Source organism: Sorex fumeus, unplaced genomic scaffold (assembly GCF_029834395.1).
Source record: "Sorex fumeus unplaced genomic scaffold, SorFum_2.1 ptg000024l, whole genome shotgun sequence".
Taxonomy (NCBI): domain Eukaryota; kingdom Metazoa; phylum Chordata; class Mammalia; order Eulipotyphla; family Soricidae; genus Sorex; species Sorex fumeus.
In genome coordinates, this window is record NW_026606081.1 from 55415326 (window position 1) to 55442886 (window position 27561).

A 27561-nucleotide genomic window follows, 5' to 3' on the forward strand; every position below is an offset into this window, starting at 1 on the left:
GCCCGGCCGGGCGGCGGGCGCCGAGCGCGTGGGAGCCGCCGGCCTTTGTGTGGCGCCGCGCAGGCTCCGCGGGCCGCCCGCCGCCCGCAAGATGGCCACGCCGGCCGCCGCCAGCCCCGCGGGTGAGTCGCGCGCCCCCCGCCCGGCCGGGCCCCGCGGGCGGCGGGCGGGGGTTTGGGGCCGGGTCCCGCGCCGCCGGGCCCCCTCCGCGCCCGCCGGGCGAACCCCGCCCCCACCGCGGGCCCGGCCCAGCCAGCCCAGCCCAGCCCGGGGAGGGGGGACGGGCAGGGGGCGCTGGTGGAAGCGGGTCCCGCGTCCGGACCCTCCTCCTGCCGGCCCGGGACCTGGGACGCCGGACCCGGACCGAGGCAGGGGCGATCGCCGGCTCCCCGCCCCCGCTGGGGCCGCTGGGAGGGGACGGCGGAGAGGACGGGAAGGGAGGGGTGGGAGTCGCGCCCCCGAGGCGGGGGCTGCACGGGGGTGCGGGGGTGCGGGGGCACGGGGTGGGGGGAAGCTTCTGAGTGTGGGCGCCGGCCTAAGGGGGGCCTGGCCGGCGGGGAGGGGTCTGTGCTGACGGGGAGGGGGCAGTGCTGGGGGAGGGGTCTGTGCTGGGGTTGAGGGGGCAGTTCTGGGAGTGAGGGGGGCATGCTGGAGGGGAGGGGACAGTGCTGCGGGCCGGCGAGGGGGACGCGCTGGAGGCGAGAGAGCAGCTGGAGGTGAGGAAAGGGTCCCCGGTGGTGGCGTCTGTGCTCAGACCCGCAGAGGGAGATGGGGGTCAGTAGGAGAGCAGTCCAGGGAGACACAGGTGAGGGGTCCCCGGACACAGAGGTGAGGGTCCCCCAGTCACGGGTGGTGGCCTCCTAGCGTAGGTGAGCGTCCCCCAGTTGCAGGTGAGGGTCCCTCATTCATCGATAAGGGTCCCTGATCACAGGTGAGGTCCTCCAGTTTCAAGTGAGGGTCCCCTTCCAGTCTCAGGTAAAGGGCCCCCTGCGCAGGTGAGGACCCGCGGTCACAGGTGACCCAGTGGCAGGTGAGGAGTGCAGGAGTGGCTGGGGGCTGCTTGTACCCAGACCCAGATTGTCCTGAGGTTGCAGATGGTTTCAAGGAGCAGAGCACAGAGGCCTCTCTAAGCCCCGCGGGCTGGGCCGCCTGACCCTGTCTGAGAGCCGCGCTCCTAGGAGCCTCCTCTCCTGCTCTCGGAGTAGACTGGTCTGGCGTCTTCAGGAGCCTGGTCCCATTGGCGTGGTGCTCTGCTGACCTGGGGAAGTTGGCCGTGTGAGAGCTCATGTACAGGTGTGGCACTGGGGGAGCTGTGAGGAGGGGAGCCTCGGCTCACCGACCCTCAGTAGCTCCTGGGCTGAATGAGTTGCAAACTCAGACAGGGACTGACTGTTTCCTTGCACACGGCCTGAGCTGCTTGTCTTGACAGACTCCAAAGCCCCTTCCACGAGCTTTTGGGGGGGGGGAGGACTGCAGGTTGGGGCCAAACATGGCGGTAGTCAGGGGCTCTGTGCTCAGGAGTGAGCCCTGGCAGTGCTGGGACACAGGGGACACCTGTACTTGGGGATTGCAAGGCAAGTGCCCCATCTCTGCAGCCCCTTTGTGCGTGCGTGGGGGGGAGGGGGAGGGGCTTTCATTTAATTTTGGAAGCTAACTTACTGCTTCCGTGCCCACATGATCCGTGCTTGCATTGTACTTGCAGTCATAGTCTGGGAATGTAAAATCCCTTATTTTGTGTGTATAATGTCGCTGCAGGAACTTGTGTTTGCCATTCTGAGACCCCCCCCACCCCCACCCAGCCTTCCCCTCCCGCCCCACTCCTTCCCTCTGCCTCCCTTTGTTTCTCAGCTGCCGGGGGACCCCTCACACAGGAGCGTTTGTGGTGGTACTGGTAGGGATGTCTGATGGGACCCTCCTGGGAAAGGAGTCTACCTGCTGCTTTGGGGGTCTGCCTGCTGTGTGCCCCCGTGGGCAGGGTGGACATGGATGTCAGCTGCTTATGCTTGGGAGGACATGGTGCCAGCTGGAGTTGGGATAGTGGCCCGTTTGTCCAAGCCTGTGACAAGTGACGAGCTGCTGTGCCCTGAGCCGGGTCTCATGACTGGGTATATTGGCTCGGAAGCGGCTGGTGTGTGTGCCCATCTCCAGAGTGCCCTGGAACTTTCTCCAGGGCTGAGCCCTGCAGGGCACAGTGGGAACCGGCTCTCTCCGATCTGCTGCTCTGGCAGCTTCTCACCTCCAGGTGGCACCGTGGTACCGGGTTGATCCTGCTGCTCCTCCCTGCAGTTAGTCGGAGGCCTTGGTGCCCTAGAGACTGGGGGTGCCGGTCGGCTGGGATGGGTTGTCTTGTCCCGTCCAGTCCAGCAGGGGGCCGCAGTCACAACCAGCCTCTGGAATCCCGTAGCTGCTGTGTGGGTGGCCGTGGCGAAGGGATGGTGTGGAGCCTCTTCCCTAGTACGGATCTCCATCATTCTGCTCCTCAGCTGGGGATTAATCCTGCTTCCTTCCTGTTAGTCCAGGGCCCCCGACCCCTGCGGGGTGGCCTTGCTGGTCCCCAGTGTTGCAGTGCTTGTACTTTGAGTCCTGTTTGGTCGAGAACTGCCAGGAGGGTCCCTGAGCACTTCTTGGGACCACCCTCCCCAGCAATTGATGTCAGTCACACGCCACATAGACACCCACAAATGCTACAAAACGACCCTTTCAGCCCCTAGTGTGCTGCTGTGACGTCCGAGACACTGTGTGCCAAGCTCCTGAACCATCAAACTGCTTTACAAGGTGCCTTCACATCAGATCTGCCCACTCCTCTCGGCACGGCCATCTCTCCTTTCCTGGGAGGATGCCAGCACCCATCATGACCCCGTCGGCTAGGATGGGCCCTAGCTCCTGAGAGCTATGTTTGCACAGCAGCCAGGAAATGATGGTGTCAAAAAATGCACAGAAGTAGGGCATTGATCAGGGGGCTGGATAGAAAAAATATACAAGGTGCTGGAGAAAGAAGGCAGAGGGGCAGGCAGAATCCTTGCTTCTCATCCCCGGCACTATATATCATCCCCCTAACCCTGCCAGGTATGACCCCTGAGCACTGTTAGCTATGCCCCCGGCCAAAAAATAAATTACTCACATCCATGAGTGAAGAGTTTGTGAGTGAGAACGAGTGTGGAACAGACAGCAACACAGACTTAGCCTGAGTGAGTCGGGGGCCTGCAGGGGGTCGACCGGCTGTGGCTCTGTGCCTTCAGGGACCAAGGCCACGGTGTCCCCAGAATTATCACACACTAGCCTGAGCAAGTGGAAGAGGCAACCTGAACTGGGGGCAGTGGGCCACATGCCATCCTCTCTCCTCTTGCTTTGGACTCCTGATCCTCAGACTCAGGTTCCGTTGGGCACAGCCGGTCCCTGGACTCTCTGAGAAGGACACGGGGGCTACGTTGCCCACAGCGCTGACCCTGGTGGCCCAGGCTTGGGTCAGCCTGAGATTGGTGCGCTTGGCTGGTCCAGGGGGGCCCTGGCCTCCCATCGCTTTGTCCTCTGTCTTCAGGCTTCTCTGTGCTCTCTGCCCTTCCCCTGAGTCTGGCATGGTCCCTGGCCCATCGGGGTCTGTGCTGCCCCCTGCCCTGGGCTCTAGTAGAGCCTCCAGGGGATCGCCCTGCTTCTCAGCTCTGGGGCATTGCACCTGGATGTCCCCGGGGTTCCAGTGCATGGTGCGTATGTGTGAGGGGAGTGGCTCGGGGCTCGCTGGGGCCTCTTGAGCACCTGGCCTGCCTTCCCCCTTTCCTGGACCCATGGGTCACCCTGTCCCCTGCCTGCCACCTGTTTCACAGAGAGTCCTGGTCCTGCCTGCCAACTGGACCAGCAGAGCTACCACTCCCACAGACGGTCTTTGGGCACTATGGCCTTCCCCCCAACCCCCGCTGCTCCCCAGAGAAAGCCTTGGCTGGGAGCCCCAGTCAGGCGCCTTCCAGAGCTGAAGTGGTTAATGGGGCTGCAGGCGCGTTGATCAGTATGCAAGACAGTTGTCACGGCTGAATCACGGCCTCGTGGAGGTAAACAGTGACGACACGGCGGCCAGCCGAATACGGATGCGGCCGGCTCCTCTGCGGTGCGCTAGCTCCCGCAGCCCCAGGCCTCCCCAGGACGACCACACAGGCCCGGGGGCTTTGTCTCCCCTGGAACTTGGGGCTCCGGGAGAACTGTGGGGGACCAGTGGTGGCCGCACCTGGCAGGACTCTCATGGCGTCGTCTCTGCTTCCAGCGTGAAGGTCAGGCCGCTGATCTGAGCCCTGTGAGGTGGGGAGCAGGCTGGAGGTCCCCCTTCCCCGAGGCCTGTCCCGGAGGCCCTCCAGCTCCTGTCCTTGTGTGGCTGTGCCAGGGCCTGGCTTCCTGGGTGCCGGGGGGCCGGGGGGGGGGCTGCACACCCAGTGCTGGCAGAGGAGTGGGCACAGCCTGCCGTGGGGGCCTCGGCCTGTGGATGGTGGGACAGAGTAGACGATCCTCTTGGTTCTGGACTCTGGGGTCTGGTTGGTGGGATGAGGCCCCATGTGGGACATGGTGACCCCATGGGAGCCCCCCCCCACCTCCCGCCCCCAGCCTCTGCCTGCCTGGACCAGAGGGAGCCCCCTTGTGGCCACAGCCAGAACAGAAGCACCACATCCACCCTGGTCTGGGAGTGGGGGATGGGGTGGCCAGTCCAGAGGCTTTGGGAGCAAGAAGGGGAAGCAGGGGAGTGGGGTGGTGGAGGTCAGTTCTGCCCGTGCCACAGTTCCACGTGGGGTGGCAGGGACAGTCTGGGGCAGTGGGCGGGATTCTGGCTGGAGCAGCCTCGGTAGAACATTGAGATGTTGTGGGGGCTCCTGCCTTGCCGGTCCCCATGGGCTCACATGCCCTTTCCTCAGGCTCCAGCCAGGGCGCCAGGAGCCAGGACTGACTCCGTGAGAAGCTGTGACGCAAGAGATTTTGGGGGACACACACAGGACTGTGCCCAGTGGTGCTCAGGGACCACGCGAGGCCCGTGGCTGCTGCACACACCATCCCAAGATGGAGATGCTGTCTCAGGACGGGGTGTACCCTGGCCTGCCCGTGGGTGAGGGGGACCCCGGGTGCAGGCCCGGGCTCTCAGCCCGTGCTGTCTCTGCTGCCTTCCAGAAATGGCTTCGGACATGCCCAGCTCCGTGGCGCTGCCCGTGGCCCCCATGGCGGCCGCCGGGCAGGTGAGGATGGCGGGGGCCTTGCCTGGCCGGGGAGGAAAGAGACGCTCTGGGTAAGCAACACGGCCGCTGCCGGAAGGGCCCTGCCTGGAATTCCTCGCCCTTCTCGCAGCTGAGGCTCCGCATCCTGTTTAGATTTTGCAAGCCCCCCATGTGCTGTGACGGGCGCCAGCTGGGCACTGCTGTGTCTGGAGCCTCTCCCTTCTCGTCCCTACCCCCCCCCCCCCACCGTTCCCACAAGGGCCGTGGGTCAGCCTGCTCCCCACCAGGGGACGCCAGCATCCAGGTCCTTTCCCAGGGCAGCTGTGTCCCAGAGTCCTAGGCACGAGAGCTGAATCTCTGTGTCCACACTCAGGGAGATTCCTGACTGACCCCGCTGCCCTTGGGCACAGGGGTCCTGAGCACCAGGAAAGCTCCCAGTGGGGCATTGTCTGCGGGGATGGTCTTGCACCGGGACACACCTGATCTCCCTGCTCAGGGCTCTGAGGGGCAGGAGAGTGAGGACAGGGTGCCCAGGGTTCTGATTTATGGGGATGCTTTGTGCAGCTTCTCTGCAGGGGGCCGGGGGATCCTTCCTCTCTGTGTCAGAGCCTGGCAGGACTTGTGTGCAGGGCAACGGGAGCTCAGCTCAGACCAGTGTGACAGAGTCTGGGCCCCCTCTTGCTCCCCAGTGTCCCTGCACGCACTTCTCCCTCTGTCCTGGCAGTGAGGTCTCCTCCTCTCAGGCACTGTCTGTCCTGCCGCCCTCTAGTGCCCCCAGTGACTCCTTTATGTTGGAGGGGACACACCCAGCAGTGCTTAGGGCTTGCTCCTGACTTGGCGCTCCTCGCTGGCTGTGCACGGGGGACCGTTTGTGGTGCCAGGGGTCGAACTTGAGTCGGCTGTGTGCCAGCCCTCTCTGCTCTCCTGTCGCTCCAGCCCTGCACTAACTCCTTTTGTCCCAGCATGTCGCTTGCACTGGTGTGGCTGTGGGGCTGGCAGTGGGGGTCCCTGAGTGGGGAGGGGTATCCACACAGCCCTGCTGCCCAGACCTGGGGGGAACTCTTGGACCAATTCCCTGAGCCCCAGCTGCCCTCATCCCTGCCCCTGACACCCTGGCCCTAGCAGCCCCGCGCCTGTCCACTCTGTGCCCTCCGACTCTCAGTTCTGACTTTTCAGGATGGACTTTGAGGACGAAGATGGTGAAGGGCCCAGCAAATTCTCAAGGTGAGTCGTGGTGCCCTGGATGGCCTGGGGCAGGGGTGGGGGTCCAGGGTAAGCCTGGCATCTGGTAGAGCAGCCTCAGCTGTAGCTCCGCAGGGAGCGCGTCCGGGGCACCCACCTGCCACCCACCCCCTGCGCTGACCCTCTCTCTCTCCCCACCTCGCGCCCCCTCCTGCTTGCGGGAAGAGAGAACCACAGCGAGATCGAGCGGCGCCGGCGGAACAAGATGACGCAGTACATCACTGAGCTGTCGGACATGGTGCCCACGTGCAGCGCGCTGGCCCGGAAGCCCGACAAGCTGACCATCCTGCGCATGGCTGTGTCACACATGAAGTCCATGCGGGGGCACCGGCAACAAGTCCACTGACGGCGCCTACAAGCCGTCCTTCCTCACTGAGCAGGTGTGTCCCGAGCGTCCCCCACGTACTCCACAGCCCACTTACAGGACATTGGGTGTCCAAGGTTTGGGGGTATCTTGGGGGGATGGGGTGGGGACACATCCGGCGGTGGTCAGGGCTTACTCCTGCCTCTGCACTCAGGGATCACTCCTGGCAGCTCGGGGAGCCCTGTGGGATGCCAGGGATCAAACATGGGTCGACTGTGCCCAAGGCAAATTCCTTCGTTCCCGCGTGCTCTCGCTCTGGCCTCGTGGGTGCCCAAGTTTGCTGGACAGACTTATGGGTGTAGAGGGCCTGGCTCTACCTCCTCACTTAGTGCCAGGCGTTGGGCCGGCATTTGTGCTCAGTGACTGGCTGCTTTGACTGTGTTACTGAGGCTCTGCCCAGGCTATCACCTCGGTGCCTCCTGTGTGGGGGGCTGGGGCCTCAGTCGGGTCTGGAGCCTTCTGCGAGCATGGAGAGTGGCAGCCTTGCCCATGCCCCTGGTGTGCTCAGACATCGAGGCTGCCTTGGGCCAAGTCTGGAGAAGTTGGGAAGCGGGGTGCCCAGGCCCAGCACCGTCTCCCCCTCCCAGGAACTGAAGCATCTCATCCTGGAAGCTGCGGATGGCTTTCTGTTTGTGGTGGCAGCCGAGACGGGGAGGGTGATCTACGTGTCCGACTCGGTCACCCCCGTTCTGAACCAGCCGCAGTCGGAGTGGTTCGGGAGCACGCTGTACGAGCAGGTGCACCCCGACGACGTGGAGAAGCTGAGAGAGCAGCTGTGTACCTCGGAAAACTCCATGACAGGTGAGTGCTGGGCACTGGGAGGGAGCGTCTGCAACATAGCAGGCCCATGGGGCGGGCACACGCCGGACTTCCTTGAGAAGTTTCATCCTCTGGATGCGTAAAAACTCTTCAGTACGTTTAAAAAACTTGCAGAACCCCTGCTGTGTTTTACCTGCAATATGGGAACGTGGACACCAGGAGGCAGTGTTGCCACAAGAGCCAGCGCTAAGGCCCTAATGAGATTAATGAGGCCCTAATGAGCTGGACAGGGGCAGGGGGGAGTGGGGAGGCTGTGACTGATTGTCCCCAGGACATCCCAGGCTGGATCCCTGAGATGCCAAAACACAGAAACAATTTAATAGTGTCAACTCCATGACGGCAGAGTAGAGCAGCTTGCTGAGCGGGGAGGGGAGGGGAGTTTGAGAAATCGCAGCTGTGAGCCCCAGCCTCTGACCAGGCCTCTGACCTTATTCCCGTTCTGGTTGCCGGAGTCTGCACCGCAGCTCCTCCAGGGCCTCACTGAAAGGCGTTGTTGCGTCTCTGAGTCAGGGCTGGGAGCTCTTCGTGGATTTCTGTTGTCCAGGGCAGGAATCAGGTGCTTTCTGGGGTGAGGAAAGCGTGTTTGAGGGGCTGGAGCAGTAGCACAGCGGGGAGGGCGTTTGCCTTGTACGCGGCCGACCCGGGTTTGATTCCCAGCATCCCATGTGGTCCCCTGAGCACCACTAGGGGTGATTCTTGAGTGCAGAGCCAAGAGTAACCCCTGTGCATCACCGGGTGTAACCCAAAAAGAAAAAAAAAAGGAAAGTGAGTTTGGGGTAATCTCAGCACTGGCTGTGCCCTCTGGCCTGGCCTGAGGCCACCGGCAGGAGCCTCGGCTGTGGGGGGGGCCTCTTACTGGAAACTAGGTCCAGGGGTTCCCCTGACATCCCGTCCACCCCACAGCTCCTGAGCAACCGTTCCCACTGTGCGTCCTGCAGGTAAAACGTTTGTGTGGCCTCGGCTGCGTGTGGCACGGCGTGGCCCTCCTGATACTCGCTTCTTGGGTTCATGGGGAAGAGCAGCTCATGAGTGACAGTCACCTGTCTTGGCTGTGGCTTCCCGTCACTCGGTGCCACCAGATAGCAGGGTTGTGCCTCGGTGCACTTGTGGCTGTGTGTGTAGGAGGGGTCCTGGGTTCCCCACCAGTGCGGTGCATTCCAGCTCCTGGGCATTCTCACGTGGCACAGAGCCCCCGTTGGTGGTGATACAGTCCACCACCCTTTCCAACTAGGGTCAGCCCCGGCCTCAGTTTCCTCACCTGTAATTACGCAGCACATCCTCCCACAGAGGCAGTCTTTAGAGTTTAGTCCTAGTCCTCGGAAAACTCCATGACAGGTGAGTGAGTGCCGGGCGCTTGGGGAGCATCTGCAAGGGGGCCCTGCTCGGGATTCCTGCAGACGCACGGCATGAAGAGCCCGTAGGTGTGTGTGGCATAGCCTCCCTCTAGGCAGCACCTGTGAAGTTTGGAATCAAGGCTTTGTGCACAGACAGACGCCCTTGGTGGCTCACAGGTCCCCACCCTGGCCTCCGCTCTCCCCCAGATGTGGCAAGAGGTTCAGGAAACTGTTTAAGGGGACCCAGGGAGTCGAGGTTGAAAGTGTCCTGTCAAGGCTGCCCCACACAGAGCAAGCCCAAAACCAAATCCAAACGCGGAGACGTGAACGACTAGCGTGACTCAAAGGAAGGCACTTGGAAATGATGGGAACAACACAATGTGGAAATTGTCAGCAGTCAGCAACTGTTGCAAAACCAGGCCCTTCCAGGCCTCTGCAGGAGTCTGGATTTCTTAACCCAATGGGACACTTCCTGGCCAAGAGAGCAGGATATGCTCACCACAATAGCCCAGGAATGAGCAGATTGACCTCACGAGCACCAGAAGGACCCCTGCCAGGTGCTTGCTTCACCGACCCCCATTTGGCACCAGGGCCCGGTTCTGACCCCCACTTGGCACCGAGGCCCGGTTCTATGCTGCTGTGCTCAAAAATAACTCGATTGCAAAACTCTCCGTGGGATCAAGGAAATTAAAATAGTTTCCTTTAGCTTCACTGAAAAAATAGATTCCCCCATGGGCTCATCCTGACTCACGGTGAATAGTTTGTGGGACCCCACGGGGCACTGGTCTCTCTCACCGTCCTGCATCCCTTGGTTCTGTGAACCCCCTGGCCCCCCAGAGCCTGTGCAGGCAGGTGGCTGGTGGCTGCTCTCAGCTGTCCCCTACCTGGGGGAACACAGGACTGTCCAGCCCGTGATCCCTCATGTGCAGCCTTCCCCCCCACCCCCCCACCCTTGCTAGACCCCCTGTTTCCAGTCACCATTTTATTACACCCAGTGGACAGGTCATGCTCCATTTCTGTGTGCCCCGATGGCCACAGACAGAATCAGTTATTTGATGTTGTGCTGGGCCCACACCATGTCCAGCCGACCTAGCCTGGCCAGTCCACTCTTGCTGCCGGGGCTGGCTCAGCCTCTTCCTCTGTGGATGGGGCAAGGGGAGGCAGCTCTCCCCTCTCAGCCTCACTCTGTCAATGGACCATCGTCTTGGGGCCATTTGCTGCCTTCCATGTAGGCCCCCCAGCCGAGGCTCAGGCCCCTCCACCAAGGGACCCCCCCCCCCGCACACACAGCCCTTCACTCTGGGGGCACCTCGCCCACAGCTCCTCCACCCCGGAGAGCCCCCTCCCGCCCACAGCCCCTCTATCCCAGGGGTCCTCCCACCCCCCGCCCCCCGCCCACGGGCCCTCCGCCCGGGAGCCCCCAGTGGCATGTGAGCAGGCCTGAGGCGCGGGCCCACATTGCTGGCATTCTTGTAGCGTGATGCCTCACAAGGAATGCGTTTCCCCAGGTCACGGGTCTGAAGCGGTGCAGAGCTTGTCCTGTCGGCAGCAGAGGTGTCGGGTCACACGGCCGGACGGCGTGTCTGTTGGAATGTGGGTCTGGAGATGGCGGGGGTGGGGGTGAGGCCCATGTTGGTCTGGCCACAGAAGCTGCCCCAGCCAAAGTTCTCCCGGGCAGGGCACCCCACGTCCTTTCGGCCAAGCCCTTCTAGGCTCCTGCCTCTGCACATACCCCATGTCCCAGGGCCTGGCGGCTGCAGGACAAGGCAGCCTGACCGGGCGATGCCTTGGTGCCATCTCTGCCCCTTGCTGCCCCGCTGCTGGCATCAGCCCCAGGCCCTGCCCCCTTCATCTCACCTAGGAAAGCAGGTGCTGAGGGATGGTTCCAGGCCCGCCCCTGCCCTGCTCTTGTGGGCAGCCCCAGGTCCAATGTGGCAGAGCAGGGCTGGCACTGGCTACCTGTCAGATCAAAGTCCTGCGTTTCCAGCAGCTGCCACTGTTGCCCATGCCCGACCCAGGGACCTGATGGCGGGGCTGCCCGAGTCCTGCGCCAGCCTCTGCTCCTGCTCCTGATATGTCAGAGCTCCCCGACAGATGGAGCCGTGTGGGCCCCCGCGAGGGATCTGTTCCCGTGTGCCCAGCTGCTGCGGGCGGTTGGACTCTCTGAAGGCAGGACATGGCATTGCTGGAACAGAACCAGCATGGCCCGGTCTCTGGGCACCTGTTCTGGGGGGCCACACGTTTTTGGAACAATATCGCATGATCTCCATGGAGAGGCCGGTGGCTTTGCTATCGTTGCTAATGAGGTTCTCTTCTTTTCCTCCCTGCTATCTTGTTTTCTTCCCTTTCCAAACCCAGATAAGATGTTTCCAGTTTTCTTAAGGAATCTTCTGCTGAAATAATTCACATTTCTGTTTGTACTTCCACCTTAGCTGGGAGCCTCTGTTTAAGTACAAAGCCTGCATATGAGAGAAACTTTGGACTCTTCCTTCGTCCAAAGTTACTGCGGGCCAGAATGTCCCTAGAGGCCACTCCCTGAAGAGTGGGGGCCTGGCCGGGGAAATCTGTGCTTCTGAAGCCCTCAGGCTCCCAGGCTGGGTTCTGAGAAATCTCTGGAATCAGGCCATCACCCTGGTTTGGGTCATGGTCCTTTGGAGGCCTGGTCTGAAGCTTTTCAGTTCTCGGGGAGAATTTGCAGTTAAGCCCCCGAGCTGCACCCTGCTTCTCCCCAGGAAGTGCTTGACCCTTGCTCTGCTGCCTGCTGGTGCGGGGAGCACTGGGGTGGACACTCCAGGCCACTGAGGCACCCTGTGGAGACTGTGACCCCACCCACCCTAGGTGCTTCTGCCATCGTGCTTCCTTATTGGACAGTCCTCAGACAGAAGCTGGGGTGAGGGGGTTCATGTGCCTTTGTCCTGAGGGGTGCCCAGAGGATCCCCACACGATGCTGTGAGCACTCAGAGTGACAGCCATCCTGGGCGAGTGTGCCTGCGTCAGAGGTGGAGCACAGAGACTGCCTCTTACGGAAAGAGCAGTTCACCTGAGCACAGAGAGGGACAGGCTTGGAGGCCGACCCCTAGGGTGGGGGTGGGGCTCCTCAAGATCTGGCACAGCAAAAACACCTGGGACCTGTTGGGAGGATGAGCACAGGGATGGATGAATGGATGAGTGGGTGGAGGGATGGGTGGGTGGTGTGGGGGGATGGGTGAGAGTGAGTGGGTGGTGAGTGGGTGGAGGGATGAATTGGTGGTGAGTGGATAGAGGGATGAGTGGGTGGTGAGTGGGTGGAGGGATGGGTGGGTGGTGAGTGGGTGGAGGGATGAGTGGGTGGTGATTGGGTGGAGGGATGAGTGGGTGGTGATTGGGTGGAGGGATGAGTGGGTGGTGAGTGGATAGAGGGATGGGTGGGTGGTGAGTGGGTGGAGGGATGGGTGGGTGGTGATTGGGTGGAGGGATGAGTTGGTGGTGATTGGGTGGAGGGATGAGTGGGGTGAGTGGGTGGAGGGATGGGTGGGAGTGAGTGGGTGGTGAGTGGGTGGGTGGTGATTGGGTGGAGGGATGGGTTTGGGGTGAGTGGATAGAGGGATGAGGGCTGAATGGACGGAGGGATGGTTAGTTGGTGAGTGGGTAGAGGGATGGGTGTGGGTGAGTGGTTGGTGAGTGTGTGGAGGCATGAGTTGGTGGTGACTGGGTGAAGGGATGGGTGGGTGTGAGTGGATGAGGGATGGGTGGGAGTGAGTGGGTGGTGAGTGGGTGGAGGGATGAGTAGCTGGTACGTAGATAGTGAGAGATCAGGAAGTTCTGCTTGAGGGACCCAGAGAAGACTCCCAGGAGCTGGTTGAGGTTTTCTGGCGAAGGTGGTTCAGGGGGCACGTGTGAGCTGGAGTAAGGACCTGCAGAAAGGACCGTGTCTGCCTTGGCGATGTGTGGGTGCTTTGTGGCATGTTCAGGGGTGCTCCCCACAGAGCCCCTGGATGCAGCTCTGAGCTCTGGAGGTGGAAGGTTCCAAGAGCAGAATTGGACACCCCCACCCTTGTTTCCTTGCGAGTCTCTTGTTGAAATGCAAGTATTTGGGATATGTTGCCAAATGGGTTCCACCTGTGACCTTCGCTTTTTTAGAACGTGCCTCCCCAACATTCCCCGACATTCGGCGGCGGCTCTCACTGTTTCTCTTGGACAGGGATGGGAATGTGGGAGGAATGGGCCATGTGCCAGGCAGGGGATCCGGCAACTCCTGTGAGTGCTGGATCGCCAGTGAAGGGGGCGGGGGGGGGGGGCGTTGCAGCTGACACGGGTCTCCATGGCCGGGGCAGTGGCAGGAAGGTGCCTGGCAAGGTTCGGGGGTCATGACACCGCTGGGGTCTGATGGTTCCATGTTGGTGGTGAGGCCTGGGGGGAAGCCGACGAGGGGTTTGGGGGTGCGGACGCAGAATCAAACCCCTGGGAGCCTCTGGCCCTGGCCTGGGGATGCTGCCAGAGAGGGGAGATTTGGTACCATCACATATTCTGGTCTCAGGAGTTTGTGGTGGCCTTGGCCAACGTCAAGGGGGCACCTGGGGGCTCTGAAAGTGATGGAGTCTTTACGGGGGATTTTGGGTCACTCTGGACAGTGCTCAAGGGTTACTCCTGGCAGTGCATGGGGGACCCTATGGGATGCCAAAGGTCAAATTCGGGTGGGCTGCGTACAAGATAAGTGCCCTCCTGCTGTCCTGTCACTCTGGCTTCTGGAGGTGATGGAGTCTTGACAGGCCGACACCGGTGTAGACACTCTTCGAAGAAAGCAAAGTGGTCAGGATTGTTCGCGCCTCCTCTCCGCATGTTTCCTACCAGATACCAGGAATCTCGGGGGCCAGTTCTGGGTGGTGGGACCCTGTGCCCCACTGCACTCCTGGCCGGGAGCTGACTCAATGCCCCCCCCCCCACCTCGCCCCCGCAGGCCGCATCCTGGACCTGAAGACAGGAACAGTGAAGAAGGAGGGACAGCAGTCGTCCATGCGCATGTGCATGGGCTCACGCCGGTCCTTCATCTGCAGGATGAGGTGTGTGTGCGTGGGTCCCACCCTGGACAGCAGCGGCCCGGCCCGGAGGGGTGTCTGTGCCATGGGCACTGTCTGCATCTTCATGTCGGCTGGACTCCCACTCCCGCCCTCTTATCACTCGTCCAGGGGTTTCTAGGGCTGCTTCCAGGGGGACTGGATCGGGGGCTCATGGGGCCAAGTGCAGGCTCCTGATACAAGAGCCTAGAGCACTGGAGCGTCCCCCACCCCGGGAGTGACCCTGAACATCACTGGGCAGGACCCCAAACCCAACAGAATCAGGGTCTGTGCAGTGCAGCCCCCATGCCAACCCCTTCCCACAGGTGTGGCAATGCCCCCTTGGACCACCTCCCGCTGAACAGGATCACCACCATGCGGAAGAGGTTCAGGTGAGCGCTCTTGGAGGGGCCTCAGGGCGTGGGAGCAGTTTTGCCCACCGGGACCCAGGGCTGAGCTGGAAGGGGGCCAATGTTGTAGAGTCACTGGACCGCTGCCATGGGTTATCAGGCACTTTTATGAGGGGGGCGACGGCCAGGGCTGGGACTGTCCAGATTTGCAGGGTCCTGACAGGGTCCTGAGGAGGAGTAGGGGGTGGAGAGCGTCCACCTGCAGTCTTACAAGTATGTGTCCAGGGCTCCTGCTTGCACCCAGAGCAGCCTGGCTGCCTGCTGGGGATTCTCGGCAACACATGCCTGCATGCGCACGCACACACGCCCACGCACATACGCACGCACATGCACACATGTGGCACGCACACATGCATGCACACACATGAACACACACAACACATGAACACACACGCACAGAGTCACCCAGCTGCTCGATCCCAGAGGCCTCACCTGTCTCGGCACCTCCCTGGGAGCCAACCCCAGCCCTTCCCCTTCTCCCCAGGAACGGCCTCGGTCCCGTGAAGGAGGGGGAGCCCCAGCACGCCGTGGTACACTGCACGGGCTACATCAAGGCGTGGCCCCCCGCAGGTGAGCGGGTGTTTGCTGGCTCTCAGCCTCTCTGTCTCTGTGCGTCTTGCTCTGTCTCTGTGTCTCCATCTGTTTCTGTCTCACTCACACGGACAACCATGAGGACAGGGACGCACAGCACAGGCGTCCCAAGTCCCCTGGAAACAAGACTGTGAGGGAGCTCCTTGGGGCTTGGGATCACACACGTGAGAAAGACTCACCGCTGTGGGGCGTGGGGTACAGCCTTAAGTCTGCGGGGTACACGAGATGTCCCCAAATGCCACCCAGTCATTGTTGCCTGAGTAGACACATCTGCACCCCACCACAGGATGGCAGGAAGGTGGGAGGGAGACGGCATGTCACCAGGGCTGGGTTGGCATCTGCAGAGAACTTGGCTCCTGACCCGAGTCTGCGTGGACCACAGCCGTCCAGCCGAAGCCCCAGGAGAGTGCAGAGGGCGCCAGTGTTTATCCTGGAGGAAGCGAGACGTGATTTCGGTCTCCAAGTATTTGAGGGGGTGTTATGTATAGAGGAGTGATCTTTTGTGGAGAGTTCCAGAAGGCACAGTGCGGAGGAAAGTTACCAGGAGGTCAGTTGTCACTCCACAGGGAGAAAGAAGCATGACGAGGGGGCGAAACAGAGATACCAACACACACAGTGAGCACAGGATGCTCACAGGAACACAAACACATACACACATGTATGTAACACACTTGATCACGTACATGCACAGGTGTGTGCATGCACATGGTACCTTTATGCATATGCACACACGTGCACACGTGTACATAGACATACAACACTGCATAGTTGCGTATACAATTCACACGGTCACATGCAGACACACATTCTCTCGTGCGCTCACCTAAACCTGATAACACACACCTTCACGTGTGCGCCCACATGCACACATATGCATGACCTTTGGAAGATAGGTCTGCACGTGACAGTGGTCTGGGACCACTTCATTGTCCTTCCCAAGTAGCAGAAGAGAGGACAGGGTGCCCATGCCTGCCTCGAGGGCTCCTTGCATGGCATCGGTGCCTGGCTTGGGCCGATTGAGGGCTCACGTTTCTAGGAGTCGGCTTGGAGCAGCCCTCAGAGTGGGGCCTGCTGGAGCCTTGTTTATGGGTGAGAGAACCCTGCCTTAATCCACGCAGCCACGGCGGACTCAGGCAGCTGGGAGGCGCCTTGGACAGTGCTGGCACTGGGCTTCCAAAGCGTAGCCAAGGTTCCAGAAGGCACGAGAAGGACCATGGGTTTCCTTGTCAGCGTTCAGGACTGGCCCCCGGAGTGATCCCTGCTGTCGCCGACATCAACTGGGGTCATTTTCTCTCCGGCAATTCCCACGTTTTTCATGCCTTTTCTCATTGGCGGGAGTGACATTGAAAGAACGCAATCTGGATTCTCCAAGTGCATTTCCAGAGGAGGAGGTGACGAGGCTGGTGCTACCCAGAGAGTCGTCTGGAGGGTGGGCTGGGAAGGAATTTCACCCTGCCCGTGAAACCCGCATCCCTGGGAACATTCCCTGTGCTAGGTCCCCCCAGCTCAGGAGGGGGCCAGGCTGAGCTTGGCCGTGGTCAGGCATTGTTAGGGGCCATGGCCCCTCCTGCTCTGGATCCAACTTCCTGAGCCCAGATGGTCCACAGGCAGCCTTGTAAGCCCAGGGGTAGGCAGGGGCGTTCACCTTACTGTGTCCTGTGTGCCTGTCCCCAGCCAGTGGGCCTTCTTCCTGCCCTCACCTGACATCTGGTCGTACTCACAGCAGCTTCCATGTGTTCTTCTATATTCTGAAAGGTTTCTCTGCCATGTTACAGTGTGTTCTGGTATGTTCTGGTGTGTGCCAGAAGCCTGCCTGCGCAGCAGCCACGGTCACCCCGCCTGTCCCTCCTGTTGAGCTGAGGCGGAGAGGACCCCAGGCCTCTCCATCCCATAGGTGCCGGGGCACCTCACGCTCAGGTTGAGCCTTGTCCGTACAGCGCCTGCCGGGGTGTCACCTCACCCATGCCTAGAAACCCCAGTGAGCTGTCTGCGGACCCAGGGAGCTGGTGGCCCCAGAGCCACCCCCACTCCAGAAGGCCTGGTCGCACCTGGCAAAGTCCCCAGACCTGCCCACAGCGTGCCTGAAGCCTGAGATGATTTGGCTGGAGCCCCAGCGGCCACTTTGCCGAGCCCAGCCCTGCATGAGCTCACCCCGGCCTGTTGTTGGCCATGCTCCTGAGGCTGCCCGTCCGGGGGTGACCTGCTGGACGCTGCCCCAAGCCTGCATGTGGCCCTCCAGCCCCTGTGCTGGGGACGACTCTCGGACCCTCTCTTGCTCCTCATCTCTGCACTGGGTGTCCCTTTGCACTCAGGGGGTTTGCTTAGTGCTGGGGTCACTGCTGACTCGGGTGGGCTCAGGAATGAGGCATGTGGAGGGCACCCCTGGGCAGAGACAGCCAGGCTGGAAGGAGAGGGGGTCTGCAGGCTCGGTAAGTGGGGGATGCCTTTGGGGTTCAAGCAGGCCATGCCAGGGAGCCTGGAGTGCACAGGGCCCCCAGAGGTGCCTCAAGAGAGTCTTGGGGATCTGGTTCCTATTTTCTGTTTGTTTCTCACACCAGCCTCTCTTGGAACCCCAGGGACCCCCAGCCCCTCCCAGACCCCCAGGGACCCCCAGTCTCTTACAGACCCCCAGGGACCCCCAGCCTCTCCCAGACACCCCCTTGGGGCCCCAGCTTCACTCTTGTGAGTGCTGAGGGGCTGACATGTCACCGGCATGTCTCCAGCCCCCTGGGAACCCGGGCCCTGTTTCACTTTGAGAGGATGTGTTCCTTCCTGTGTCATCAGGAGGCTGCATGGCAGACCTGGCTGAGGTGACCGCTGTGGTCTGAGAGGACAGGGACCTGGTGGATGCTGCCAGGCTGGGATGCCTGGAACTGGAGGAGGCTGCCTGGGGCAGGGGTCCAGGCTGTTGACGGTGCTGGCACCCACCCACCCCATTTCAGGAATGACCATTCCCGAAGAGGACGCCGACGTGGGACAGGGCAGTAAATACTGCCTGGTGGCCATTGGGCGGCTCCAGGTAGGAAACAGCTGAGCCCGTTGGATACCGTGGTCTTTGATTTCTGGGCCACACTTGAAGGGGCTTGAGATGCTCAGTGTTTGTTTTCTGTGTAGGGAGGAGATGGACATTGAGGGAAGGGGCAGTGGCTGAGGGTGAGGGGTGGGGTCTGAGCTAGGGGGCAGGATCTGAGGGAGGCTGCTGGGAGTCTGAGCAGGGTGGATCCTGGGGTTCCTACTGCTCTTGGGGCTGGTAAGGGAAGCCCTGACCCCTGCAAGCCCGTGAACTCCCGCAGAGGGGCCGAGCTTCCCAGCCCTGTTCTCTTGGGACACGGTGAGTACCCTGTGCCCCTGGAGAGGAGGTGACACCAGAGGTTCCTGTCCTGGGGAGCTGATCCCCTGGGTACAGGTGCACAGGCAGGGAAGGGGCTTGAAATCATAGCACAGTTGGGGACAGACTTCATAACTCCCTCTGCCTGAGGGGAAATGAGGCCCAGAGGCATGGAGACAGGGAGTCCCGGGCACTTGGAGGCAGCCACTGCCAGATCTGCAGGTGTGCCCACTGGGCACCTAGACATACATGCTGGTGACAGGGACACGCCTGCTGTGGCTGCAGTGACAGGGGGGAGAGCAACTCCCTGCCACCCTCGGTCTGCCCCCAGGTGACCAGCTCACCCGTGTGCATGGACATGAGCTCCATGGCAGTGCCCACGGAGTTCCTCTCACGCCACAACGCCGAGGGCATCATCACCTTCGTGGACCCGCGGTGCATCAGCGTCATCGGCTATCAGCCCCAGGTAGGCACCCGGCTGGGCCTGGCCCCCGGCCTGTGTGGCAGCCGGTGTCTGAGGTCAGGGCTCTCCGCTGAGATCTGGGCTCCAGGGAGACAGACACTTGCAGCTTAGGCACGTGACTCAGCCAGAAACCCCACGCGTCGCTGCCATGTCTGTCTGTGCTGGTGTCACACGACACAGGAGGAAGGAGTATGCGGGCGTGTGTCCTGCTGGCAGTGGTCGCATGGGTATGGGCATGTCAGGGCTCCTCCCAGCTCTTGTCATGAAATAAAAGTGGCCGAGGAGAAGGGTTCCAGCCCCAGGATGGGGGGCACCTGGCCTGGGAAGGTTGCTGGTGTGTCCGTCAGAGAAGCGATCGGTCCTGGTGGGATGTCAGAGCCTCTGGCGTCTCTCGGGTCCTGTGAATCCTGAGCCTTCTAGGAGGTGGATGCCCTCCCAGCTGGGTCATCTCCTGCGAGGCTCTGTGCTGGCCTGGACTCTGAGCACTGGTCACCGGCCTCCTCAGGCCCTTCCTGCAGGGATGTCCCACCACTCCAATGTGCTGTAGTTTGCGCATGGAACTGGCTCCTTTGAGGAGGGGACCGTGCAGCACATGGCCATGTGAACAGTCTCCAACCCCACCTGCAGGCCAGCATCCCGGACTACCTGGGACATGCATGTCCCTCATGGTCCTTAAGTGTGCTCGGTGCCCGCGCCCTGTGGCAAGCACAGCTGTTCTTCCCAGGGCTGCTGTAGCGGGATGAGAAGTCAGCTGGAGGGCTGGAGCGATAGCACAGCAGATCGGGCGTTTGCTTTGCACAAGGCTAACCCGGGTTCGATTCCCAGCATCCCATATGGTCCCCTGAGCACCGCCAGGAGTAATTCCTAAGTGCATGAGCCAGGAGTAACCCCTGAGCATCGCTGGGTGTGACCCAAAAGAAGAAAGAGAGAGAGAGAGAGAGAGAGAGAGAGAGAGAGAGAGAGAGAGAGAAGTCGGCTGGGGACACACCTATGGGATTGAGAGTGGGACCAGCTCAGTGCCCTGCAGATGTGGCAAGGGGACGCAGGTGGGGGTGCGCCGCTGTGTCCCTGCCTCCGGGTGGCTAAGGCGCCCTCTCTGCAGGATCTCCTTGGGAAGGACATCTTGGAGTTTTGCCACTCGGAGGACCAGACCCACCTGCGGGAAAGCTTCCAACAGGTGCCTGCTTGCGCATGCCCAGGGAGGGAGGCAGAGGCTGCGCTGTTGAACCGGGGGCTTCCGGCCACCGACACCCCTCCCCGATGTCTCACAGGTGGTGAAGCTCAAGGGCCAGGTGCTGTCGGTCATGTACCGCTTCCGCACCAAGAGCCGCGAGTGGGTGCTGATCCGCACGAGCAGCTTCACCTTCCAGAACCCCTACTCGGACGAGATCGAGTACATCATCTGCACCAACAGCAACGTCAAGTATGTGCGCGAGGCTGGGCCCTGCCCGCTACTCCTCTCAGCCCATTCTCAGCACGTGTTGGGCCAAGGGGCAGCACACAGGGGGACAGGGGACGGCTGCAGCTCCTTCTGTGCTGCATTTTCTGCGTGAAGTGAAGCCACACAGCAGTCTGTGCCCCCAAACACAGCTTGGTTCTGGTAGAAAAGCTGGCAAGAAAATACAGATATTGAAGGCTGGGGACTGGGGACACCATGCTAATCTCCACCTCCTCTGTCCCCAGGGTTCCTTCTCATCTCCCAAGTAAGCTGTCCCTGGCCACCCTCGTTCCCTGGTCACCCCCAGTTCTGTCCCCTGAGTCCCTGGCCACCCCCTCTCTCCCCAGGCAGCTCCAGCAGCAGCAAGCAGAGCTGGAAGTGCACCCGAGGGACGGGCTGTCATCCTATGACCTGTCTCAGGTGGGTTTCTGGAAGCTTCCCCCAGGGGTAGTGTAGAGGGTTGTGTTTCTGTCCTGGGGACCCTCACAGGTGAGCTGCAGGTGCAGGTGACTGTGGAATTGAGTCAGTGGGGGATGCTGATGGGAACTGGGGGCTACGTGGGGTCCAGTGCCCCAACTTCTGCCCCCTGCCCCAGCAGCCCTGCAGCATTCCCCAACCCTCCCCACCTGTCCTCTCCCCAACTCCAGCCCTTCACCTCTCTCCTCCCTCATCCCCTCCACTAGCTCCTCCTCCTCGTCTCTCTCCTCCCTCATCCCTCTCCCCCAACTCTTCTCCTCTCCCCTCCTCCAATTCCCCTCCCTACCTCTCCCCACCCTCATCCCTTCCCCAGCTCCCCTTCTCACTTCTCCCCCCCCAACTCTTCCATCCTCACTTTTCCCCTCCCTTATCTCCTCATCTTTCCCTTCCCTTATCTCCTTCCTCACTTCTCCCCTCCCTATCCCCACCTTCCTCTCTCCAACTCCTCTCCCTCCCTCTCCCCTCCCCCATCTTTCCCCTCTTCACCCTCCCTATTCCCCTCCTCCCCTTCGTTACCTCCTCTCTCCCTTCCCCCTGCCCTTCCTCCCTCTGGCCTGCCCTTCCTTCCTTCCTTCCTTCCTTCTGCACCTCAGTCCCAGTTTCCTGGCTCCCCGCCTTTTCCCTGCGTCGGTATTTGGCCTTTTCCCAGACTCATCTGTCTGTGGTTCTCTCCCATGCTTCAGCCCCTGGCCCCTGGCATGTGTTCTCTCTCTGCTGCACTTAGAGGCTCCCCTGGGAGACTGGGAGTTCTGGAGGGAAGGCCCGAGGTAGGCGGGCGGTGCATGGCCTCATGTGGCAGGACCCTGGGTCTCTATGCCAATAGGTGCCCGTGCCCAGCATCCCTGCAGGTGTCCACGAAGCCAGCAAGTCTGTGGAGAAGGCTGACACCCTCTTCTCTCAGGAAAGGGACCCCCGGTTTGCCGAAATGTTTGCAGGTATCAGTGCATGTAAGTGTCCAGGGTGGGATCCAGTTGCCAGCAGGCACCCGACGCTGTCCCTGGAAGTAGCTTCCGAGCTGGCTCCAGGCACATGGCAGAGGATTCTGGAGCCAGGCTGGTGCCTCCCTCCCAGGGTGGGAGGGAAGGTGTGCCCATCTCTAAGCATAGCCCCGACCCTGAGGACCATCCCCGGTGGCCTCAGGTGTGGCAGGGCCATGTGTGGGAAACAGACTTAAAGGGCTAAGCCCTGGGCCCAAGGCTTGCCCGCTGTGTCTAGCACAGCTGGGAGTGGCCCCAGATCATGGCCAGGTGTGGCCCTGAATCCCCATGACCCAAAGGGAGAAGCAGGCAGGGAGCAGAGAGGCGCTGAAGCCCACAGACAGCTCTGTGTGGCTGCTTTCGTCTGCCAGCATGTCCCTGCCGGATCCTCCAAGCTGGTCACTGGCTCACAGCAGTTGGGCCAGCGCCCGCAGGTCTGTGCAGCCCACCTGAGTGAGCCAGACATCGTCTTGCGTGCCTTCTTCCAAGGTCAGCAGACCAGAAAAATTACATGTCTGTGTTTGGCACAGAGGAAAACCAGTGGGCTGGCCCGGAGTGTGGGGCACTGGAGGTGCAGCTGCAGAACCAGAACCAGCAGTAGAGGAGGGCCACAAATGTGGCCGGATGGGAGGGGGCAGGGGTCCAGGCCCAGCAGCCCCATCTCTCCTCTCTCGAAGCCCTGTGGTGGGCGGGGAAATCCTCCAGACTTGCAGCAGAAGCTCTGAGATGCCATCACACAGAGGCAGGGGCACCGAGCCCTGAGCAAGAAGGGGCCCCTGACCCCACTGTCCACACCTGCCGGCTGCACAGATGTGGGCTGGGCTCTGGGGGCGTGTGTGTGCACAGAGCCGGCATGGGACAGCTTCCCGCAAACGCACGGGTAGGGGGATCTGATGCCTCAGATCTCTGCAAGCCTGCCAGACACAGAAGCTAGAAAACCCCAAAAGCCCCAATCCGGCGCACGCAGGCAGGCACGGCCCACTCTGGCCTCAGCAATAAATAGGAATTCCTCATCCACACGTGGTGTTTTCTCCCTGGTGGTTACTGAGAAGCAGCTTCCGGAGTGTTTGAGCGTGACCACTAATGGAGGGGAAGGAGCAGGAAGGAAGTCGCACGTCCAAGAAAAGAAAGGACGCTTTTAGCAAATCGCAAGGTGCTCCGTGGAGCCGAGTGCGGCCAGTACGGGCTGGTGGATGCGCTTCTCAAGGATGGTCGTTCCGTGGCGCCCACAAAACTGCCGTGATGTCAGAGTCAGACACGACGCAGCCGCACACCACCGAAACCCAGGAAATGCTGCGTTTCTGGTCAAGCCATGTAGCCACAGTCAGGACCCACAGAGCCAAGGGCCAGGCAGGGAGGCAGCCACGGAGCCAGAGGGGCCATGGAGTAGACAGCCACGGAGCCCTGGAGCCACAGAGCCAGGCCCACCACCACAGACAGCCAACCTCCTCTGACATCTGCTAAACCAGATGTCGAGGATACCAGCTTGGGGGTAGGACAATAGACAGTGGTCACTGAAAGTGGACCTGGGACCAGGGACAGCCACAAGGAGACCTGACAGGCCATCATCGTGGGAAACTCCAGGCGTCCGTCACCACCTTAACAAGGCTGTGGACCAAAGCAACCGATGAGCTCGTCCACACCCGCTGACACTTCACCCACATCAGGCACCAAATTGTACCTTGGCAGCTGGGGAGGCTGGCAGAGTCTGCACCATCTTTCACCAGGGAAACTGAGGCAGAGACCGCTTGGAGAAGACTCACCCGCAACATGTGGGCAGAGCTGGGCCCCGTGTGCAGGAGCCTGAGCGCCTGAGCTTGGCCCTCACTAGCCCCACGTAGATGCAGTTGTCCCTGACCCACAGTTGGGGGGTAGAAGCATCGTGGTCCCTCTTCACCCTAATGGCTTTCTCCAAGGGGTCAGGAGGTGGGGATGCCCCATAGGCCCTCCACAGTGGCCACACACTGGCACCTGGCTCTCCTGTGACCCAGTTCCTCTGTCCTCCACAGCGGAGAAGAAGCTGATGAGCTCGGCTGCCGCAGGGAGCCAACAGATGTACCCCCAGGGAAGCCCTTTTCCCGCCGGCCACTCGGGCAAAGCCTTCAGGTACTGCAGGCCACACACGGTGCCTCCCTCAGGACCTTCCTCAGGGCTGGCTGCCATGACCTGGGTGGGGCATAGCCTTGGGCTCCCAGAGAAGCCAGCACCACTGGACTGACCTAAGTGGCCATGGGGGTCTGGCCCCTGGGAGTGCATCTGGCACCTCACAAGTGGGGGAGAAGGGCCCTCAGGTCAGCTCCTGGCCATGGCTGCCTCAGCCAAGTCTGTCCCTGCTCGGGGCCCTGGGGTGTGACTGTGGAGCTGGTGGGCCTGGTGGTGGGCCTGGCAATCAGGTGCATGCAGTGACCCGCTTCCCCCCAGCTCCTCGGTGGTCCACGTGCCGGGGGTGAGCGACCTCCCGTCCTCCTCCTCGAGCAGTCAGAACATGGCCCAGATCTCCCGGCAGCTGGGCCAGGGCCAGGTGGCATGGACGGGGACCCGGCCGCCCTTCCCAGGACAGGTATGACGCATGGGCAGCCCCTGTCCTGGGGGCCGTGGGGGGCAGGCACGGGAACTTGAGGGACCAGCTCTCCCCTTAGACTGCAGGTCCCCAGGGGATGGGGGGTCTTGGCCTCAGCCCCACCCCCCACATCGCAGGGAGCAGAGCGGGTCCAGCCTGCATCCAGCCATCCCCAGGCTTCCTGATGCCCATCTCGCCCCTGCTCTGCCCTGTCCAGCTGCCTTCTCAGTCCAGCAAGACCCAGACTTCACCCTTCGGGATTGGGACAAGCCACAGCTACCCGGCGGACCCCTCCTCCTACAGCCCCCTCTCCAGCCCGGCCACCTCCTCGCCCAGCGGCAGCGCCTACTCCGGCCTCGCCAACAGGACACCAGGCTTTGGTAGGGGGCCAGGGAGGGGATACGTGCTGCAGATCAGCCCCAGGTCCAGAATCTGCCTGAGGCCTCCTGCACCTCTTCTCTGGGACTCAGCACAAGCTGGTCGTGACCCCAGGTCCTGTACGTGTGTCCCCAGGTCCTGTACGTGTGTCCCCAGGTCCTGTACAAGTGTCCTCAGGTCATGCACACGTGTCCTTCAAGCCCTGCACACATGTCCCTCAAGCTCTGCACACGTGTCCCGGGACTGGTGCCATTGTCTTGGGCCCTTGTCCTTAAGACACTGAGCTTGGGAACTCACACGCCGTCTGGCCGTTGGCTGGATCACGCGGCCCTGTGGCCCCCAGTGCAGCTGGTGCTGACCCTAGGGAGGCGACTGGGAAATATGGTAGTGGGATGGCCCCTGAGCCAGGTGTCCTGTGGTGGCCAGCAGCAGACAGCGGGCAGAGCAGCGGGCAGTTCCCAGGACGGCCCTCGGAAGTGTGGTCCCAGTGGCAGAGCCAGCACCACGGCCAGCAGAGCAGCGAGCAGCACCCACACCCACAGCCTGGCCAGACGGAGGTGTTCCAGGTAAATAGAGGCACCGCTGCTTTCTCCACTTCCTCTCTCACTCACACCTCTGTCGGGTCCAGGCAGATGGGAGGATGGGAGGGAGGCGCTTGGGCTCAGCAGCACGCACCTCAAGCCTCCTCTGGACATGAGGTCCCTCGGAGCAGAGCCAGCCCCTCTGCCTGCCTGCACTGCCAGGAGCCAGGATGGGGCAACTCCGAGATCTAGGCCCAAGCCCTCTCTCAGGGTCCCTCTCTCTGGTGACTTTTCCCCAGCAGCATCAGCACCACCTTGCAGTCAGGCTTCAGGCACCGTGTCCTTGTCTAGGGTGACTGGTGTGTGAACTGAGATGGAACCCAGATTTCGGTGTGCCCAGTCCAAGCCCAACCCCCAAGCCTTCTCCTCAGCTGGGCTGTGGCTTTTCCATATGCAGGGAAAGGCCTCACTGCCCTCCCGTGACCCCTCCCTTCCTCTGCTGGGGGCTGTGCCCTGCCCTGCGGAGACTTCCTGTGGCCTCCCTGTGGCTGGTCCCTGAGCTCACAGCCCAAAAGTCACATTGTCACCTGGACTCTGCACCTGTCCCGCCTTTGTCTGGATTTTCCTCCTGGAAAAAAACTGGCCCAGGGACTAGAATGGTTGAATACCTCTTTGGGGACTGAACTAGAGTCACTGGCTCCTGGTTGGAGGTCTAGGATGGGGGGTGGATTTCGCGGGAGGCTCCTCACAGGGACCCTGGTACCCCAGGTCTCTCAGGGTCACAGACTGCGGCCCCGCGAGCTAGAAGACACAAGGATGGGAGACAAGCCCAGTCCTGTGCCCCTTTGTCTCCTGCAGGACATGCTGCCCATGCCGGGGGACCCCACTCAGGGGACGGGCAGCTACAACATCGAGGACTTCGCGGATCTGGGCATGTTCCCGCCCTTCTCAGAGTAGCAGCGAGTGGAGCTGGGCCTCGGCGCCAGGTCCCCTGCCGGAACCACAGCCCCCCTTTCCAGTTAGGCCTGTTCCCCCCGGTCACTGGGCCCCCCGCCGGATTCGGAGCCCAGGGGCCTGCCGGCCACCCCACCTGTACCCCACCAGCCGCCGTGGGCGCTATTTATCGTGCTTGTGCACCACGGCGTCAGCCACGTTCTTGCCACCTGCTCGTGGATGACCCGTGATGGACTGTGATGTGGCCCAGAGCTGGGTGTAGTGGTGGCTGCCGGTGGCGTGTGTCTGCTTTGTGCTGTGACGTGAGTATCCCCATGGTTGGTGCCGTGTCTGTCCTGCGCCAGAGTGAGGCTCTCTGCCGGGGCAGCCAGGCACTGGGCAGAGGACGGGGCATCTGAGCACAGAGGCCCCAGATGCTCCCAGTCAGGCCTCCGGTGGGAGTAGGAGCAGATTCTGGAAGCTTCTGTACTGGGAGCTCGGCTCACCTACTTGCTTCCCAGAGGGGAGATATGCGTGTCTGTCTCTCTGCGACCCCCCCCTCCCCCCGTCCCCTGTGTCCTTGGCAGGAGGAAGAGTCTTGACAGCCCCATGGAGACTGGACAGGACCACCCCCTCAAGCCCTTGTACCCTCCAGGACCTCTCTGGCCCCTGGTTAGCCCAGTGGGCTGCACTGCTGGACTCAGGTGTGGAGGGAAGATGGGTTCAGTCCCCAGTGTCCCTCAGCCCAGGACAGGAAGACATCATCCATCTCAGCTGTGTCCGACCAACTCTGGGGAACCTGTGCCCTGTCTGGAACCTCCTGCCAGAGCCCAGGGGTAGGCCCACCTGCTGTGTGCGGGGCTCTGAACCCACTCGCCAGACCCTTCCAAGGATAGTCCTTTGTCAAGGCGCCGGTGGCCATTTATTGGCTGTGTGACCCAAGTTCCCTGTAGCAGCAGCATCCTTTTGGGGCTGTGCTGGGCTCTCAGGAGCCTTTGCTTCTGGGGAGATTCAGGGGATGAACCCCCCTTCCATGTCCCAGACTCAGAGGAACTCCTCCCGCCCCAGTCCCCCTGCCCTCAGCCCCCTGAGCCCTGGCATTCCACCCTAGCCCTGAGCTCACCCAGCACGAGCTTATTTTTGTGAAAGGCACAGAAATAGCTTTTGGATCGAAGGACGGTTTCCAGGTGAAAGGCAGACTATCTGAGGCTCTGCTCGTGAGTTCAAAAGTGGGGGTGCCTTTCCAACTGGTTTTAGACGAGCTGTGGGTTCCTGTTGGGTTGGACGGACATGAGCCTGCCTGAGTGCTCCGCTGCGGGCGACACAGAGGTCAGCACGAGAAGCCAGGGGAGCCCCAGCAGCAGGGGAGCGCAGTCTCGTGCCCCGTCTTCAACAGGTTAAACCTCAGGACCAGCGTGTGTATTCTGGAGCCATCTCTTGGCGCATCTGGGTTCTGACTCCACAGAACCCAGGTGGGGTGTGGCAGTTGCTGGCTGTGCTTGGCTTT

At 61.6% G+C, this 27561-nt stretch overlaps 2 protein-coding genes across 2 annotated transcripts in view; one reads left to right on the forward strand and one right to left on the reverse strand.

Annotated features, from left to right (window-relative positions):
• MTHFS (methenyltetrahydrofolate synthetase) overlaps positions 1–27561 on the reverse strand; it is a 162575-nt gene that overhangs the window by 73915 nt on the left and 61099 nt on the right. The gene's annotated exons all lie outside the window — the stretch shown is intronic.
• Positions 30–26762, forward strand: ARNT2 (aryl hydrocarbon receptor nuclear translocator 2). The gene is given in 20 exon segments (XM_056114426.1): positions 30–122; positions 5143–5257; positions 6363–6410; positions 6594–6750; positions 6752–6808; positions 7380–7593; positions 13882–13984; positions 14305–14370; positions 14873–14958; positions 17922–17998; positions 18639–18773; positions 19873–19947; positions 20042–20193; positions 20556–20628; positions 21509–21632; positions 23672–23768; positions 24084–24222; positions 24440–24602; positions 25030–25166; positions 25980–26762. Coding segments are annotated over 20 exon segments (2148 nt in total). The 5' UTR covers positions 30–91; the 3' UTR covers positions 26079–26762.